This window comes from Lissotriton helveticus, chromosome 5_1, assembly GCF_964261635.1.
Source record: "Lissotriton helveticus chromosome 5_1, aLisHel1.1, whole genome shotgun sequence".
In the NCBI taxonomy this organism is placed as follows: domain Eukaryota; kingdom Metazoa; phylum Chordata; class Amphibia; order Caudata; family Salamandridae; genus Lissotriton; species Lissotriton helveticus.
In genome coordinates this window covers 111,263,726-111,282,103 of record NC_136065.1, presented here as the reverse complement: position 1 = coordinate 111,282,103, position 18,378 = coordinate 111,263,726, and the positions used below count along the sequence as shown (strand labels likewise).

Here is an 18,378-nt window from a genome sequence, read left to right as displayed (position 1 = left end):
TGGTTGGTGTGAAATTAGAGTTCCTAAAACCAAAGACAAAAGCACTCCAGTCTGTCAAGTTGCCTTTCATAGTAATTTTCTCCATCTGTGATTAAGATTCTTTTAAATGAAGCTTCATTTTGAGGACATGCCCAGCAAGTCGTGGCCCATGTGATACAAAGAGTGCAGCTGGGGGAAAGGCCACACAAGCTCTGCAGTTGAGTGGCTGCATCAGGCAAGTGGTCTCGTTTTCCCAAGGTCACAGGTCAGCCATTGCAAACCAGAAGAGACGACAGCAGCAGCAGAGTCAAACATAGTAGGTGAACTAATACTCTTTGCTCTTCCCACCTTCTTGACATGCTAGTGCCCCAGTACTGAAAATCAAGTGCTCTTAAGCATGGTGAGCCTTGGTTAGACAGCCTACCGCACTGCAGTAATCTTTAAAGATGGTAAGTTGTCATGGGCTCCCTAGAGTTGTTAGATAGGCATGAGATGTCCATTTACTACAAAAGGTTGATTGTTTGGCCCGATTATTTTACCTTATGCTAAACTGGCCATCTTCCTAGCCAACAATTCAAATTACATTTCATCTGTAAATTCCAGTGGAGGGTTTTTCTGTTTTTAAATGGCTATACTGCAAAGATTATTTGGTGTATATTGAATTGTCCGAAACACTGTTCTTTTAGTTGTGCATATGTGATAATAAGGTTGAATGCGGCAGTTACCATGTCAAGGTAGTAGGTTAATTCTCAAAACAGGTCCTTGGTTCAACAAAAATTAAACTGACAACATGATTGGCTGGTATCCAATTTATTTATTTCAAAGGATATGGGGTTGGTGTAAAGAAACTGCCTTTCGATGCACACTATAATTATGTATAACTGGGTAAAACATTAACCCAATACAGTAAGAAAGCAGATTTTTAGGGAATAAATTCTAGGATATATCCATTGTTTGCACTGTTTCTTCCATCACATCCACATCCCATTTAGTAACTGTTTCTGTGAGTACTCCTGTAGTTCCTTTCTTGTACTTGTATTTGCCAGACCTGTGAAAAGAAGAAATTGAACATTAATGCGGTCTTATTAGAAGGGTATCGTTCTGGCACAATATGCATTAGGAAGGTTTTTTTTCTTTACTGAAAGTGGATTTTGCAGTCCAGAAGACAAAAGGTGCTTAAGGGCAACAATGTTTTATATGAAAATGGATAAAACCCTCAGAAGCACAATGTAGTGTATAATTCAACATGATACTACTCCACTGACTTTACTGTATGTGCACAGAAACAACCTAAATGTATCTGTAAAAAGGGCAAAAAAAAATAGTTAACTATATGGAACTGAAATTTTAGGTAGTGGCAACTCAGTGTGTAAAACGTGTTTATATAAATAACTATCCGTTTGAACTATTAAAATGATCGGGATTACTGTTTCACCATTACCAAGTTCATACTATATTACATAATTATGTTATTAGGTTTCTCTGGTCCAAACAAAATCAGTTGATCTTGTGTCGAGTGTTACCTCTGCATGACCTTTGTCGATTTTCACAGTATGTTTACAAATTTGCCATTTATAAATCGTGCATTTATGTCACAATATCATTTTTATCAAGTCTAACAGTATTTTAACAATAACCTCCGTCTGTTAATGGCAAGCCTATATTAATTTAAACATTTAGGGCCGGGTTTGTTGTTTAGTGGTAATGAGTCGAACCTAGTAGAAAAAGTCACCTAAAACATATACACTATAGTGTAGTTAACTTTATGCTCGTAAAATTCTTAATCAGATGTTAGCACTACCACAACAAATCAATACAATTTTCCTTTTGCCACACACAACAAAACCAGGCTTTTAAGATTTCACACCTTAATCAGTGTTTTGCTTCATCAAATGAGGGAAATGAGTGACCCGATTCTAGTTGGTTATTGCAGTTAGGCCCTTCAATACTTGATTTATTTATTTATTTCTGACATTTATTGAGCGCGAACGAATACCCGTAGGAGTCTCGGAGCTAGACTAATCAGCTGTCTTTCACCAGATATTAATAGCTTCGGCGGATCGTTGGGCAGTGTCACTGGTTAAACAGCCAGGTTTTTAATCTCTTCCAAAACTGCAAAAGTGAGGGGCTGTGGCAGGGTATTCCATATCTTAGGAGCCGCTACTGAAAAGCGGCGGTCACCTCAGGAGACTGATTTAGAACGTGGAACCACTAATTGGTTGAGAGTTATAGATCGGAGCTGTCTGACCGGTTTATAGGGTATAAGCTGGTCCTTGAGAGGGCGTGGTCCTTGATCGTGAAGTGCCTTATAGACTATGCAGTGATTTAAACTTGATCCTGTTATGGATCGTCAACTAGGGGTATGTCCTTATAGTATCATAAATGGGTACGAACTTAGGTGTTCTAGACAGCAGACGTGCGGCTGCATTCTGTATTGTCTGCAACTTTTTAATAACCCTGGCTTGTGCATTTAGAAAAAGTGCATTACAATAGTCTAAGGATGATAGAACTAGGGAACTGACCAATGTTTTAGCAGCAGCATCCGGTAGAAAAGGGATGATTTTCCTTATCATTCTAAGTTTATGATGGGCTGTGGCCGCTACTTTGTTCGCATGTGCCATGAAGTTGAGATGCAAAAAATTGCAATTTTTTGCAATGAAGTTGAGATGATCATCAAAGGTTACACAGACCATTATGTTTACAGAGATAAGGGCCAAGGCAGTAAACTCAAAATATTCAAGTGTACAGAACCTGGGATTAGGTCTTGCAGCACAGGAGACATTACAAATAAAACAGAGAATCTAAAATTAAATCTATGGTCAGTCAGAGAAGGTCAAAAGCTCTTGGACATGGATGTAATTTGGAGTATATTTAGGTTTTAATCCTGAAAAGCACAACATTGTTCCAACATAAAAAACTGGACTTCGTTGGCCAATTTCCTATCCCCGTCTGCTTAACAAAACATACAGTGCCTCTCGGAGCCGGAGGAATGGTAATGCTTATAGGATAAGCACCTAATAAAACAGGTGTTTATACCAAGACCAAATAATAAACAAACGCTCATTTAGCCTAATCGGGCAATATATTCGGAAACTTCACTCACTAGGGCCTATTCAAAGGTCTTCACTACAGGAAATGTTTAGCTGAAAGTAAAAAAGGTGATTAAACATAAAAAGAATATTTTAGAAAAAAAATACCACAGCACTATTTACTTTAAAAAAATGTTTTATTCTTTTTATTACATAAACGACTTGCGAGCAATATGGCCCATACAGTAGTGAATATATGCACAGAAAGTCAAGTTGCTTACACCACAACCGATAATTTACTTTAATTTTTAAAGTATTTAAATTAAATATTTTGTTTGTTTTATTATAAAGTAATTTTCTACCTAAAATAAAATGTTAATATTTATTATGTATTACCTTATGTATAGAATACAATTATTTCGAGAAAAAATAAAATGACATTTAGTTTTATATTAATATAATTTCTATTCGAACATAATTTCTTATTTTTTTTATAAATTAATATTGAACATATATCCTTAAAAAATCGAAATACATTCGTTTTTTTTTAAATATAATTTCCTATGGGGTTTAAGTTTTAATCCCAGCACCAATTATTTTTTTTAGAAGAGGGTGTTGCAGTATCAGTGGGTAGCCATGTGTGTCACTGGAGTACATTTATGACTGTTTATGTTGCTTTTGGCTTTAGTCACTACAGAAGTGCCGTTTGTGAATAGCAATGGGCTTACTCTTTTGTAGATTGGTGCATGTCAATCCCTTAGCCCCTCCAATTTAGGAGTAAGTATTCCCCATTTTCCAATGGCTCCCATCATCCCTCCCACATTCTACTGAGGCGTAGCACTGAGGTGATCTCTGCACATAAAAGTAAAGGAGAGACTGAGATCTTCACATGTAGGTTTGTGAATAGCATGTGGTAATACGTGTTACTACTAAACGTAGTACAAAATGCAGTTTGTCAGTAGGTCTCCTAGAGATGCACTTTGCGCTCAGCCATTTAAATTTTCAGAAACTTTTGAGTTGGGAAAACTAAGTGGTCTGTAATTGGTTCCAACAGCCTAGTGTTGTACTAGGTAAACCATCAAAATGTAAGTGTTTCACGTTATCTTAAATTATAATGTGTATTAAGAAGAACAGCAGCTCATGAGGGTTCTCTAGGTGCAATGAAGTTGAGATGATCATCAAAGGTTACACAGACCATTATGTTTACAGAGATAAGGGCCAAGGCAGTAAACTCAAAATATTCAAGTGTACAGAACCTGGGATTAGGTCTTGCAGCACAGGAGACATTACAAATAAAACAGAGAATCTAAAATTAAATCTATGGTCAGTCAGAGAAGGTCAAAAGCTCTTGGACATGGATGTAATTTGGAGTATATTTAGGTTTTAATCCTGAAAAGCACAACATTGTTCCAACATAAAAAACTGGACTTCGTTGGCCAATTTCCTATCCCCGTCTGCTTAACAAAACATACAGTGCCTCTCGGAGCCGGAGGAATGGTAATGCTTATAGGATAAGCACCTAATAAAACAGGTGTTTATACCAAGACCAAATAATAAACAAACGCTCATTTAGCCTAATCGGGCAATATATTCGGAAACTTCACTCACTAGGGCCTATTCAAAGGTCTTCACTACAGGAAATGTTTAGCTGAAAGTAAAAAAGGTGATTAAACATAAAAAGAATATTTTAGAAAAAAAATACCACAGCACTATTTACTTTAAAAAAATGTTTTATTCTTTTTATTACATAAACGACTTGCGAGCAATATGGCCCATACAGTAGTGAATATATGCACAGAAAGTCAAGTTGCTTACACCACAACCGATAATTTACTTTAATTTTTAAAGTATTTAAATTAAATATTTTGTTTGTTTTATTATAAAGTAATTTTCTACCTAAAATAAAATGTTAATATTTATTATGTATTACCTTATGTATAGAATACAATTATTTCGAGAAAAAATAAAATGACATTTAGTTTTATATTAATATAATTTCTATTCGAACATAATTTCTTATTTTTTTTATAAATTAATATTGAACATATATCCTTAAAAAATCGAAATACATTCGTTTTTTTTTAAATATAATTTCCTATGGGGTTTAAGTTTTAATCCCAGCACCAATTATTTTTTTTAGAAGAGGGTGTTGCAGTATCAGTGGGTAGCCATGTGTGTCACTGGAGTACATTTATGACTGTTTATGTTGCTTTTGGCTTTAGTCACTACAGAAGTGCCGTTTGTGAATAGCAATGGGCTTACTCTTTTGTAGATTGGTGCATGTCAATCCCTTAGCCCCTCCAATTTAGGAGTAAGTATTCCCCATTTTCCAATGGCTCCCATCATCCCTCCCACATTCTACTGAGGCGTAGCACTGAGGTGATCTCTGCACATAAAAGTAAAGGAGAGACTGAGATCTTCACATGTAGGTTTGTGAATAGCATGTGGTAATACGTGTTACTACTAAACGTAGTACAAAATGCAGTTTGTCAGTAGGTCTCCTAGAGATGCACTTTGCGCTCAGCCATTTAAATTTTCAGAAACTTTTGAGTTGGGAAAACTAAGTGGTCTGTAATTGGTTCCAACAGCCTAGTGTTGTACTAGGTAAACCATCAAAATGTAAGTGTTTCACGTTATCTTAAATTATAATGTGTATTAAGAAGAACAGCAGCTCATGAGGGTTCTCTAGGTGTGGATAACAGTCAGAAAAGAAGGACGGCAAGCAAAAGTGTTCTTAAAAACTTTTTTTGCTTTGACAACGGAGCCAATGAAGGTAACAAATTACAGTAAATGTACCAAAAAAATGGATCTGTCTGGCTGCCTAGACAGATAGGAAGCACTATTCTGAACCACGCAGAGTAAACATATAGAGGTTGGCCTGTATCTCAGCGGCATCCAACACTGTCCTTACAGCCAATATTATATATACTGGGTTTGGAGTATTTTATAAAAGCACTCCTTCCCAATGTGGAAGCCCATTCATTAGATAAAGGCAGACAAGTTACTCTCCTTTCTCTCTGCACACCATTTAAATCTAAGGGAAAAGAACATAAATCTCACCGGACTCCTTTTTTGTTGGCCTCATCATAAGGACGGAGATAGTCTACTTTGTTCTTGGTTATCACACACAGGTCTATGTTGCTTCCTGAGCCAAGGTCATTGAATATGCCAGATGCAATGGCATCTCGAACAAGCTTCTTGGCCTCCTCCTCCTGTAAAAAACATGGAAAAATTATACACAACTACAAAAGCGATGTAGAGTATGCAAACGTTTTCTTCTACAGTACGACCTAATATTTACAATCAATACTTCAATAGGTGTGGTCAAAAACCTTGCAGGGAGTCGCCCTAGGACTTTCCTTTAAAGCTGATTAAGGAATGTTTTTTTTAAGTGCATTCCCACTCAACAAAACATTATTTGCCATCTTATCCATCTATTATGCCCTCAACCTGTATTAAACCTTAGTATTTCATGCAAGCATACAAGTTACCTACTCCCAACACTAGCTCAATTACACTCAAATGACCATAGTAACAAACTCATTAAAAAAATATCTTGCCTGAAAACCTTCCTATGTATATAATCAGTAAGTGGTTTATCTCCTTAATAAAACCTAGTGCAAATCTTACACTGACAAACACATTTGTAATGACAGGCGCTACACATATAAACCCCCCCAAATCTACCTCACCAACCGCTGGCTGCTGTGTGGATATGGAAGCTTGAAAGAGCAAAAACAAGCTTAAGCGAATGCATGTCTTTTTCAGCATGTGTAAGGCAAACATCAAAAAAGCTTCAAGGACCGTCAAGTTGCAGGGTTAGGATTCCTGGTGGAGCCCAACACACTAATTACCCCACTTGCATCTGCCATATGCTGTAATGGTATCTAAAGGACACAAGTACTTTATCACAACAAAATAAAATAGTTCATATTAATTATGAATTTTGGTGGCATTGGGAAGACAGAAAGAAATTAAATGCACATTTTAAAAAACTAAAACGGTTTCTAAATGAAAGACTGCTAACAATTTCCAAGTGAATTCCCATTATCAATAGGTAACTGGGAGTGAAAGTGAACTGGCAGCACTTCTAAATGGTGATGTCCTCTAAGCACTGAAGTACAGGCCGAAAACTTGATTCAGCAGCCTACCATACACTTTATTTTAGTATTGTTTAAACCATATTAGATAGGAGGAGACATAGCGCCAGATGTTTGAACTCAGGAATAGCGTTTCCTAATTGCCATTTCCTGCGAATCGTAACTAGGAAATCGCAATGCCTAATGTAGGACATTCTTGAGTTTCATGAGCGATTCCTAATGGGTCGCAAAAGGACCTACCCCATGAATATTAATGAGGTAGAGCAGAATTTGTGGCCCATTAGGAATCACAGTCATCATAGGGACGGTGGCCTGCTGAGGTCAACAGACCACAATGCTTGTGATTGATTTTTAATAAAGCAATCTTTTTATTTATTTTTTTATTGCATCCTTAACCCCTTGACTGTGGCGCAAATTCCGCCGGGGTGCGGGTGAAATAATGGGTGGGCGTGGTTTGGACGGCCCCCGGCCATCCTCCGCACATGCCCACTGTGACGTCGGACGGCCGTGGGCTGTGATACGCACCGAAATGGTTAAAAGAAAACGGGATGCATTTAAAAAGAAAAAAATTTAACTTTGAAGTTTAATTTTTCAAGGTTAGGCAGTGGTCCGTGGGGCTACTTACTGCCTGCTCTTAAAAAAAAAAAATACATTTTCACAGGGAAAGGGGTCCTTTCCCCTTTGCAAATGAGTTACCATCACTTTTTAAACGGTGGTAAAGTACTACGTTTTGCAACCGGAATTCAGTTGCAAAACAGTAATACATACCATACCGAATCTGTATTTGGAAGGGACACCCAAAGCAAACCCCTTGCAAATACCGAATTACTTATTCCGATTCAGTAACACATTACGAAATCGCATTGAGCACATCTGAAAAATCATTTTTCCAGTAGCAAACTGCTCAATTCCGGAAAAAATGCCCTTTCCATCTGACTCATAGTTGTTATAAGAAGAAGACTATTCCAACGTTTTAGGTGAATGTGACACCCTCTGGAACCATCTACATTTATGAACTTCGAAAACGTGTTTTGATTACAGGTCAAGTGCAAACAAAAGATGAGCTCGAGCTACACCTTGACAAAAATTATTTTAAGATTTTCCATCACATGTAGAACTAACCTTTCTCCAGCTTAAAAGTCTATCTGACCAAAAGTGGAGCTTTGCAGATTCAGGTCAGGAGGGAAGTTGATCCAGCGGGTGCTGGCAGCTTCCAATTAGTTAATCAAATCACCTAGTGCCAAGGTCACGTTGATTGTCTCAGCTTGCAGTAAATTCTATTTGCAAAACTAATTCAGTTGGAATATGGGGTGTGAAGACCAGGTAGAAGCAAGGAGCCATTGAATTCCCCAAATGCAACACTTTTTGTGCAGACATCAGTGTGGCAAACTGAATTTCTTGACTTTACTCTAGGAAACCAAAACAATCAAGTAGAACCATACACAAAAGGATTAAGGTAACCAGTTGAGTCTTAACTAGGGAGGAGAGGAGCTCATTTCAGGATGTCCAAGAACAGGGTTGACGCCTCTGGGTGGTCTGAACCTGGATTTGCAGTTGTGAAGCAGATGGCTGGCCATACACTTTTGAAATTTATCAGTGACTTTGCATTACATGATTTTGCCTGGCAAAGTTACGTTTGAAATTAGCAGACATGAAGGGACCAGGAAGATAATGGACTTCGTTTTCTTCACTGTGATGATACAATGGCATGTCTTCTACCAAACTTTGCCTTGATGGAGGTATGTTAAAGATCACGGTGCCGTCTGGTAATACAGTACTGAGTGATAGACCCATTGTAGCTCACATTCGTCTGCCTGATGGTTTGAATCCTTGATAATGTCAGCAGTTGCCCTCTGTTGTGTTTGCCTCTAGGGTACAAGCACCAAGATCAAATGTGCAATGACATCAACCTCTTCTTCTGTTTTTTTTGCTGAAGATCTGACAGTACGTCAACACTGTCAAGCCCGCTTCATCACTTACACCCATCCCTTCAGGTAGAATCCTTCAATTGTCAGCCTTCTCTCTCACATCTCATTGACATACTTTAACTCCATCATAACTCCTTCTTATGAATACAATGTCTTACCCCCACCCTTCATCAAAGCTCTCACCCCTACTCATCACTATTGCTTATAGCTCCCTCACTCAATGCATCTTCCCAAAACATCTCTGGCCAGAGCCTTCTAGCCCTACACTTTACCCTGATGACCTTGCCACTCTACAGCCCATTACTCAACTACCATTCAACGGCCAGATCACTAGAAAAACAGTCTATGCTCAACTCCAAGATCACATTAATGCTAACCATCTCCTGCACGACTACCAGTTTGAATTCAGATCACACTGTAGCATGTAGACTGCTACCTAATACATCATAGATGATTCTCTCCTGACCACAGATGAAGATGACCACCTGATACTGCCTAACCTCTCAGCTGCCTCTGACACAGTCACATCCCATATGCACTCTAGTCTCATGAATGGAATTCACCACTTATGCCCTGTACTGGTTATTCTCTTAACTTTTCAACCAACCCCAGTTTGTTCACATAGTCACCTCCAGGTCCCAACAGATCCCAATCATATGCTGAGTCCTGGAAGGTCCACACTTCCTCCGGTCATTTTCAACCCTCATAGAGAGTCACTTTGTGCTCTTCACATACAGAACAGCTTTAGCGTCACCAATATGCTGATGATACGCAACTCTACTTCAAAGTCTCCTCTGCTTCAGACATCAGACGCCACAAACGTTTCCTGCACAGCATCCAGACCTGGATGTCCAATGCCTATCTGAAGCTCAACCCAACCCAACCAAGACAGAATTCCTGATGTTTGTACTGTTCCTTGTTTGTTCCTGACAAACCTGGAAAAAAATGAAGACTGCCTGATACAAGCTCTATCTTCTAAAGGTGAAACCTTTTCTTCCATAAAGAAGACTTCAGACTTCTGTACAAATTCTCATACTTATGCATATAGATGGTAGTAATGCCTTGCTCCATTGCCTCAAACACTTCACAATGACACCGGTTAGCAGCATCCTCCACATCACAGCACAGCTCATTCAGGAACTGAAGAAATCCAACCAGGGTCAATGAGTCCCCCAGCGGGACTCTCACTGACCTTGGTTTGATGTGTACCCGTCTGGGGCACAAGGCTCAGCCACACAAGTCTGGTGGTGTTTTTATCAGGATAAGTGGGGGAAGGCTAGGTGGTAGAAATTTTGAAGATCCCTGTGGTTTCCGGAAGCTTATGTCACATAAATGGAAGGAAAATGCGTAATATTAGGCAATGTTTGAGGTGTGCCGGGCATTGTGGGTAATAAAACGTCATGGGATCCCAACAAGGCATACCATCAATTTTCACACGTATGGCTTTGGTAGGTTTCCTTGGGTAGCTGCCGAGCCCAGCGCTCAAATAATGCTATCCCTATGGCCAAATGAGGTAATTTGTTTGACAGGAAATGTTGATGTCTCCACATTGTGTTTTGTGCAATTTCCTGTTGGAGGCACTTGGCTCACCCACACAAGCGAGGAACCATTTTTATCTGAAGACCTTGAGGGATGCTGAGCATTAGGAAATTGGTGAATCATTTCAGATTTTTAACGTTTCCCTCACAGAAATAGGAGGTAAAAGTATATTTTTAGCCACTGTTTGAATGTTTGCAAGGGTCAGGACACCTAGTGAGATCTACACAAATCACCCTACACTGTACTGCCCTGGGTGTCTGTTTTCAGAAATGGGTACATTTGGTGTGTTTTCCCAGGTGCCGGTTGAGCCAGGATCCAAAATCCACAGCTACCCAAATTGCAAAAACAGGATTGGTTTGAGTGAAATTGATCTGTCCATGTTGCGTTTTGTGTGGTGTTATTTTCATCTGAAGACATGGGGGAATGCTGGGTGGTAGGAAATGTGTGGTTCGTTGTAGATTTCAGAACCATCCTTCACAGAAGTGTGTGGGAAATGTGCATTTTTAGCCAAAGTTTGAGGTTTGCAAGGGCCTTCTGGGTAAGAAAACCTGGTGAGTCACACAAATTACCCGACCCCAGAATCAGCTGGGTGTCTAGTTTTCAGAAATGTGCAGGTCTGATAGGTTAGTGAAGGTGCCGGAAGAGCAATGGCACAGAATCCTCAGCTACCTACATTGTTAAATTTTTTTTTAAAAAGGGGGGGGGGGGTTCTGCTGTGTGACAGGTCTCCATGTGTCAGGTTTTGGGGGAGTTTCTGTTGCAGTCATTAGGCCCAGCCACACAAGTGAGGTACCACTTATTGGGAGACGAATTGGAACACAGAATAGTGGAACATTTGTTATTGCCAGTTGGATTGCGCTGCATTTGTGGATTTCCTAATGTATGCCTGTGTGCAAGAAAGAAGACATTCTGCAAAATGACCACTGAATCACACGGTAGTGAGGGTAACCCCAAATTCAGAGGTTTACAGATATCTGCTGTTCCTAAACTCAGTATCCTGTGTACATATAATAAATATATAGGTTTCCTTTGTATCCATTTTTCATTCTTCATATTTTACCCTATGAATTGTTGTATAGTGGGGACACAATGAAAAATCATTGTAAGGTGCTGTTCAGTTATTGCCTCTGAATATTACGTGTTTTTGGGGAACCTACAAACCCTATATATTGCCATGACAAGAAGGGTGTGCCAGTATACTAATTTTGTAAATCTGTCATTCTGACAAGAAGTTATACATGAAAATGTCACAAATTGATGTTTTTTTCCTACTCATTTTCACATTTTTTATTTTTATTTCAAGTTTCTTTGGAAAAACCTAGCGTTATCTATACAAATGACGCTTTGCTGAATTCAGAATTTGTCTACTTTTTAAAAATGCATGAAATTATGTAAGGTTCACTAAGACAACAACTTACTCCACATGCTGTTGACTATTCCTAACATTTACACCCCTTCGTAACTCCTACACTACACCTCCTCCTAAACTACTACTTAGTAGTGGCAACATTTCTCTCAATCCTGAATCTAAAACTACATCATCTTGCATCCTTCGATATCTTTCATCATCTAGTCGGCACAGTGGTGGTCTCTCCATTAGGAGAACTTCTATAAAAAACACAGTCAAACCTAGTGAGGAACTTAATGTTCTCACCTAGCAGACCATGTGGAGTAAAAGGAACTTCCAACTCCCTCCAGACATTGATTCTGTATGCAGGCAACTCCCAAAGATCCTTTCTTCACCATTTTTCATTGAAACAGAAACAGCCATGAACTCGTAAAATTCATTAAATACCTGCTAGGGGCATTCAATAACCCTTCACCATGGCTTCAACACTGCCTGCATGATTTTATTCATATCAAATAGCTAACACCATCACTCTATGGCCACAGGTTTTTATAATACCCCTTTTCCAAGTCCCAGTTTCCAACAACTCAACCCTTCATCTCATCCTACATCTACTTAAACAGAGAATATTCTCATTCATCCGCCTTTCCAGTCCTAATTTCTGTGTGAAATTAGGACATGCGTGAATGCCCTCCTAGGCATCCTGGTGGTATCCATCATGAAAATCCAGATGAACCATGGTACACAACTCTGCTTCCCAGAAACACATTCCTTCAGTTGCTTTTAGAATAACTGATAATATGAAAGTTCTTGCAACTCAGGTTGAATTCCACAATGAAGTCGTCTGATGTGCAGATGCACGTCTGCCAATTAGGTTGTGATAGAAGTATGGGACCACAATTAGGTACATGTCCACCCACCAAAGGGAGGGCAGGGGTATTAATGTTCTCAGCAAGCTGCAAGGGAATATAGACTAGTGACTATCAGCACCATGTGAATATGACCAAGTTCTTTGAATTCAAATAACTGATTCAAAAGCAAACAATGTAGACAGGTCAAAAGAGCGGCGGTTGTGAATAAGTCGATGAAGTATCAGTAAAAGTACTCACTCTAGAACTTTGGAGCCTTTGAAGGAACATATGTTGACACAAACCCATATAGAGACCAGTGCCATTATGAAGACTCCTGACCTTGTTCTTTCGGTCACATTCATAAATGCACAAACTGTGTCCTCAACTGACCACGGACCACTAATTTCACTTTGACCATTGCCTTTCATATACCTAAACAAACTGTCTACTCAACATAAAAATTTACTCCATAACTATAACTGATATTCATTTGTGTCTTGCACTACTACTTAGGCTAGGCACACCTTACAGCAAAGCCAACACATCATTGCTTTAAGCTGCAGCTAGCTGTGGGAAAGGAATATCAACCGATCAACAGTGTATAGAATGAGGATTCAACATACCGTCGTCCAATTTTTGGTTGTCTCCATGAGTATGCTGAAAGTAGTTATTGACTTGCATTTCTATGACCTGTTCTCCTGAATACACAAAGCACACCACCACCCATCTACCAAACTATTCTCTGGCTTGTCTACATAAATCACGTAATTTGTGTCACTCCTGATTTGTTGAACACTACTACTGAATTGAAACCACCGTCCAGCTACTTTGAACTATCTTCGACTGAATTTAATAGAAAAATATCCGATTAACACAAGTATAGTAATGGATTAATTTTTGACTACCTCCACAGCAAGATCATCAACATCTACAACAATTTCAACATCCAACCTGCCACCCTCAACCAACCAGCGAACACCAGCCAAACCATCACCAGCTGGTCACCACTCTGACTACCTCAGACATCATGTCTTGCATCCACTCAGAGGCACCCACCGACCCCTGCCCCCACCACCCCTACAAACTTGCAAAGAACCCAACAGCATGCAACTCATCAGCATCCTCAACACCTCAATTTACACAGCAACCTTCTCAGACAGATGGAAACATGCAGACGTCAGACCCCTTCTAAAGAAAGCCCCCACTGACCCCAACAATCTAAACAATTATCGCTTGATCTTCTTCCTCCCCTAGCTAATGTTCTCGAGAAAGACATCAACCAGAGGCTCACCGAATTCCTGGAATAAAACCACCTACAAGACTACTCTCAATCTGGATTCTGTGCCAACCACAGAACTGAGACTGTGCTGATTGCCGCCACAGACTACATCAGAACACTCCTCGACCGCAGAGAAACTGTGGCCCCTATCCGTCACGACCGTTCTGCGGCATTCAATACAGTCTCTCAACACCCTCATCAACAGACTCTAAAACTTAAGCATACAGCTAGACGCCCTCAAGTGGACTGCCTTCTTCCTTACAGGACACACACAGAGCATTCAACTTCCTAACTTCACCTCCACACCTCATATGCAATATACCACAAGGATCAACCCTGAGCCCCACTCTGTTCAACATTTATATAACCCTCTGCAGATTTAATCAGATCCCACAGACTCAACATGATCTCCTACGCAGACAACATTCAACTGATCCTCTCGCTCACTGAAGACCCCTCGATAGCAAAAAATAACTTCTGCAATGCCATGACCAACGTAGCCAAACGGATGAGACACAACTGCCTCCAAATCAACTCCAACAAAACTTAAGTACTGATCTTCAGAAAGAACACCTCTGCATGGGACCATAGCTTGTGGCCTCCAGAACTCGGACCCACACTGACGGACCACGTACGCAACTTCGCATCATCCTCAACAGCCAACTGACCATGAAACAACATGTTAACGCAGTCACCTCCACCTGCTTCGACACACTTTGCATGCCCTGCAGAATCTTCAGAAGGATCCCAACCAACACCAGAAAGACCATCACTCAGGCCCTCGTGACCAGTCGGCTAGCATATGGCAACACCCTCTACACCGGCATCTCCAGCCAGCACCTCAGAAGACTCAGAACATACAGAAGACTGCAGCCATCCTCATACTGGACCTCCCTAAACAAATCAACATTGCCCCCCAGCTGAGAGACCTCCACTGGCTCCCCATCCAGATAAGGTGCCAGTTCAAGATCCTCATGCACGCCTACGAAGCCTTCCATGGCCTAGGACCTGCCAACCTCAACCATCGTCTACTTCCACCAACCTGCTAGACACCTGTGCGCCTCTTCACTTGCACGCCCCCCGCATCAGTCACAGCGGTGGCTGCTCCATCTCCTAAATTGTTGCCAAGACCTGGAATAAACTTCCTCTCCAGCTCCATACAGCCCCGGTGCAGGCAGACTTCAGATAGAGACTCAAGACCTGGCTCTTCGATGGAGACACAGTGCTCAGATACCCCAAGGGGTGACAGTGTTGTGCTTTACAAACGCTGGGTGCTTGAAGAAAATATAAAAATACAAGATAAAGAATATGGGAACGAGCATGGAATAGGAAGGCAGAGGATGAGCCAGTCCACCTTCCTCTTGCCTACAACAGTTACTCATTTTTAAGGCACCACCAGTGAACGCAGACTTTCACTCTGTATTTGAAACAATTCTTATCAAATGTATATGAAACATTCCCGAAGCCTGTATCACTAATGGGTCTCCAGTAGTTTCCAATTCTTTAGCACATTATTTTTTGCTATCATAAGAACCAGTGTGGTTTGGAGGAGAGAAAATATCCTCAATTCCTGCACAAGAAAAGAACCAGAGTTGGTGCTGAGAACATCCGTTCACATCCCTTCACACAGAAACTTGGGACTAATGTAGGGCATTAGGCCCACCTGATTATAGCAAAAGAAATTCCACTAAAAACGAATTCCTATCCAAAAAAAAGTACAATCTTCTATAAAGAACAAGAACACTTGGCCCTCTAATGAACTATTTGCAATGAAACTAGAGTTACATCGATTAGAAGTAAAAAGGCTTAACACATGACCCCATGCTAAAAATTAGTTTTCAAAATAAATCTGAGGAGGATTACAATTTGATTAAGCATGCAGAGCTTATGTAATCCTCCACCCGCCTTAATAATGTACTATATCTCACTCAGGGACTATTCCACCTCATAAAAGACTTTATTCACTGTTATGCAGAAAAACTCAATACATTTCTTCAGCTTCCCTTCGCAATGTCCCCGCTTCCATTTTTTTCCCAATAAGATTAGATAAGAAATCGTAAGGGACCTAAACAAATCTCACAATATTCCCTTAAATAAAACCTTTGATGAACCAGTGGCATTATTTAACAAGTTCCTGACTATTTCAGAAATGCAATTATTAAATATTAGTCATCCTTCTGAATCCCCTTTGGATATTTCCCCTGCAAAATTTATGATAGAACTTGCACCTGGTTTTAATGATGAGATGGATTATTTTTTTAAATCACAGGAAATCAGAACTGTACCTGAAACCTGGAAAACAGGGGTTATCAACCAATACTTAAAAAACGTGCACAATGTGGAAGATGCTAGTAATTATCGTCCTGCTTGAATCTGGAAGATGGGTCAAGAAGCAAAATAAGGATGAGAGATGCTAGAAGAATGCCAAACGTATAGATTTAGATGCGAGACCAATCATTTCGAAATAGAAAGGCAGCTGGGTTGAAAGGGGCAAAGGGATTTTTGTGAAGAGTGGTAGAAAAAAGGATATTGGGAGATTATTCTTATACGATTTTTGAAAAGGGTAGTAGAGAAAAAAGATTGCCAGAAGAAGAAGTGGCTCTTAACTCGAAGGTCTTGAAGGACTGTAGGTGGTCAGCAGTGAGTAATGACAAAAAAGAACTATTTAGAGATGGAAGAATACATCCTGGGGATGAATGTAAAACGTGGTGAATGGAGGACAGAAATATTCTAAAGAGTTCGCTGTTTTGAGGACTTGCGGAATATCACTATGATATGAAGAGCAAGTAGTAAGATTTAATTCAGGCAAAGCCTATTATTGGGTGGTCTTATGCTAATTAAAATCCTATTAAGTGTGAGGCCAATCATCTCAGTAAGACTGCGCATTAAGGATTTCAGAGCACTTTGAGATTAGGCTAGCGGTAGGATCTATTTCACTTGCTGATGGGAACTTTTTTTGTCCACATTACCTGTTAATGCCAAGTAGAATTCCCCATCAATGAAGACAGAGTTTGGAAAAGCCATTTCAACATCTGAATCTCTTAAGCTGTGCTAGAAGAGGGTAGACCTGTATAGCCATGACACCTCTCACCTGTGTTTCCCTTCGACATCGTGCTAAGATCCATCAGCCTTTATCATCTTTGGCTGTCCTTGGTATGTTGTAGTTAGTTTTTTGGCTGAGCAAAACCGAGGCAAACCTGGAGGGCATTATTAATTAAGATTAACTCAAAACTGGAGAGAGTTACATCTTGAGATTACCTCACAATTTCGTTGTTCTAACTTGAGAGGGTCTATTCTATCGAATTGTATGAAGTAGGACCTTTTGCCTCCCCCACCTAAAATGTGTAGTCAGGCATCAACTACCCCCAGAGAAATTTCCATATTTGGAAAGTTTGCAACGAATCCTCGCATGGGAGTATTTTCCTATACATCTAGAACAAGTTCAAGTGAAGAAATGCTGTGAAAAGTCAAAATAGATGGCCCAGACAGCATGGGACCCTGCACCATAACAATGCAAGAAAAGAGACTTGGTGTGTATGTGGTAATACTCACACCAGCCGAGAATTTACCGCTTTTTCATGAAGTTTATAGTTACTACAGGATGCAGCGTTGATGTCATGCTAATTTAGAAAAAAAGACCGCACAACTGCGCATGGGTACACAAACGCTTTAAAAGCAGACCTAGCTTTTACCCATCTCAGTGGTGCCAAAGTTATCAACTTCTGCGGATGAAGAGCTGAATCACCCCACCAAGATTTGAACCTTCTGGTTACAGCCAGATCTCTACAATAGAAAATTATTTTCACAGTCTTCAACTTTCCTAGAACAACACATACATTAACCTTTTTCAGTTTATCAACACTTCCTTGTATTTCTGAAATGAATTTCAATAAGTACGAAAGACTCTTGCTTACTCCCCGTCCCCCCCAACTTGTTTCTTTCAGTAACTTTCATTGGTCTTCTTACTCCTGTGCTACTTCTGCTCCTGGTCATTCAACCGCCTGCGAGTGGTTACTCTCTGCATTTTCTATCCATCAGCCAGGGGGTTTCCATTCCTGTACCCTTCACCACCAGCCTGCGATGCCTGATGTGCTTCACTAAGGCTGTCAATTAATTTTAACTGACACAGTTTTTAGTACTATTGAAAACTACCCCAAACCCTGATTTTAAAGAGCTCGGAATAAATACATTCCTGTCTATGCCCAGCTATTTAAAGGCTTGGCTAAAATTAAAATGCTTGCTCACTTTAAGCCCAAAAGGTATTACCAGGCAGACTACAACTCTCGAAATGATAGCGAGATCTTGGACCCCCTCACCAGGGGGAA

At 40.0% G+C, this 18,378-nt stretch overlaps 1 protein-coding gene across 1 annotated transcript in view; it reads right to left on the bottom strand.

Moving 5' to 3' along the window:
- Positions 1-773: 773 nt before the first annotated feature.
- PSMB7 (proteasome 20S subunit beta 7) overlaps positions 774-18,378 on the bottom strand; it is a 188,640-nt gene continuing 171,035 nt past the window's right edge. Inside the window, exons 7-8 of the mRNA XM_078641832.1 lie at positions 6,069-6,220; positions 774-1,027 (exon numbers count right to left, since the gene is read on the bottom strand). Coding sequence (XP_078497958.1) covers positions 916-1,027; positions 6,069-6,220 — 264 coding nt within the window. The 3' untranslated portion in view covers positions 774-915. The remainder of the gene's footprint in view (positions 1,028-6,068; positions 6,221-18,378) is intronic.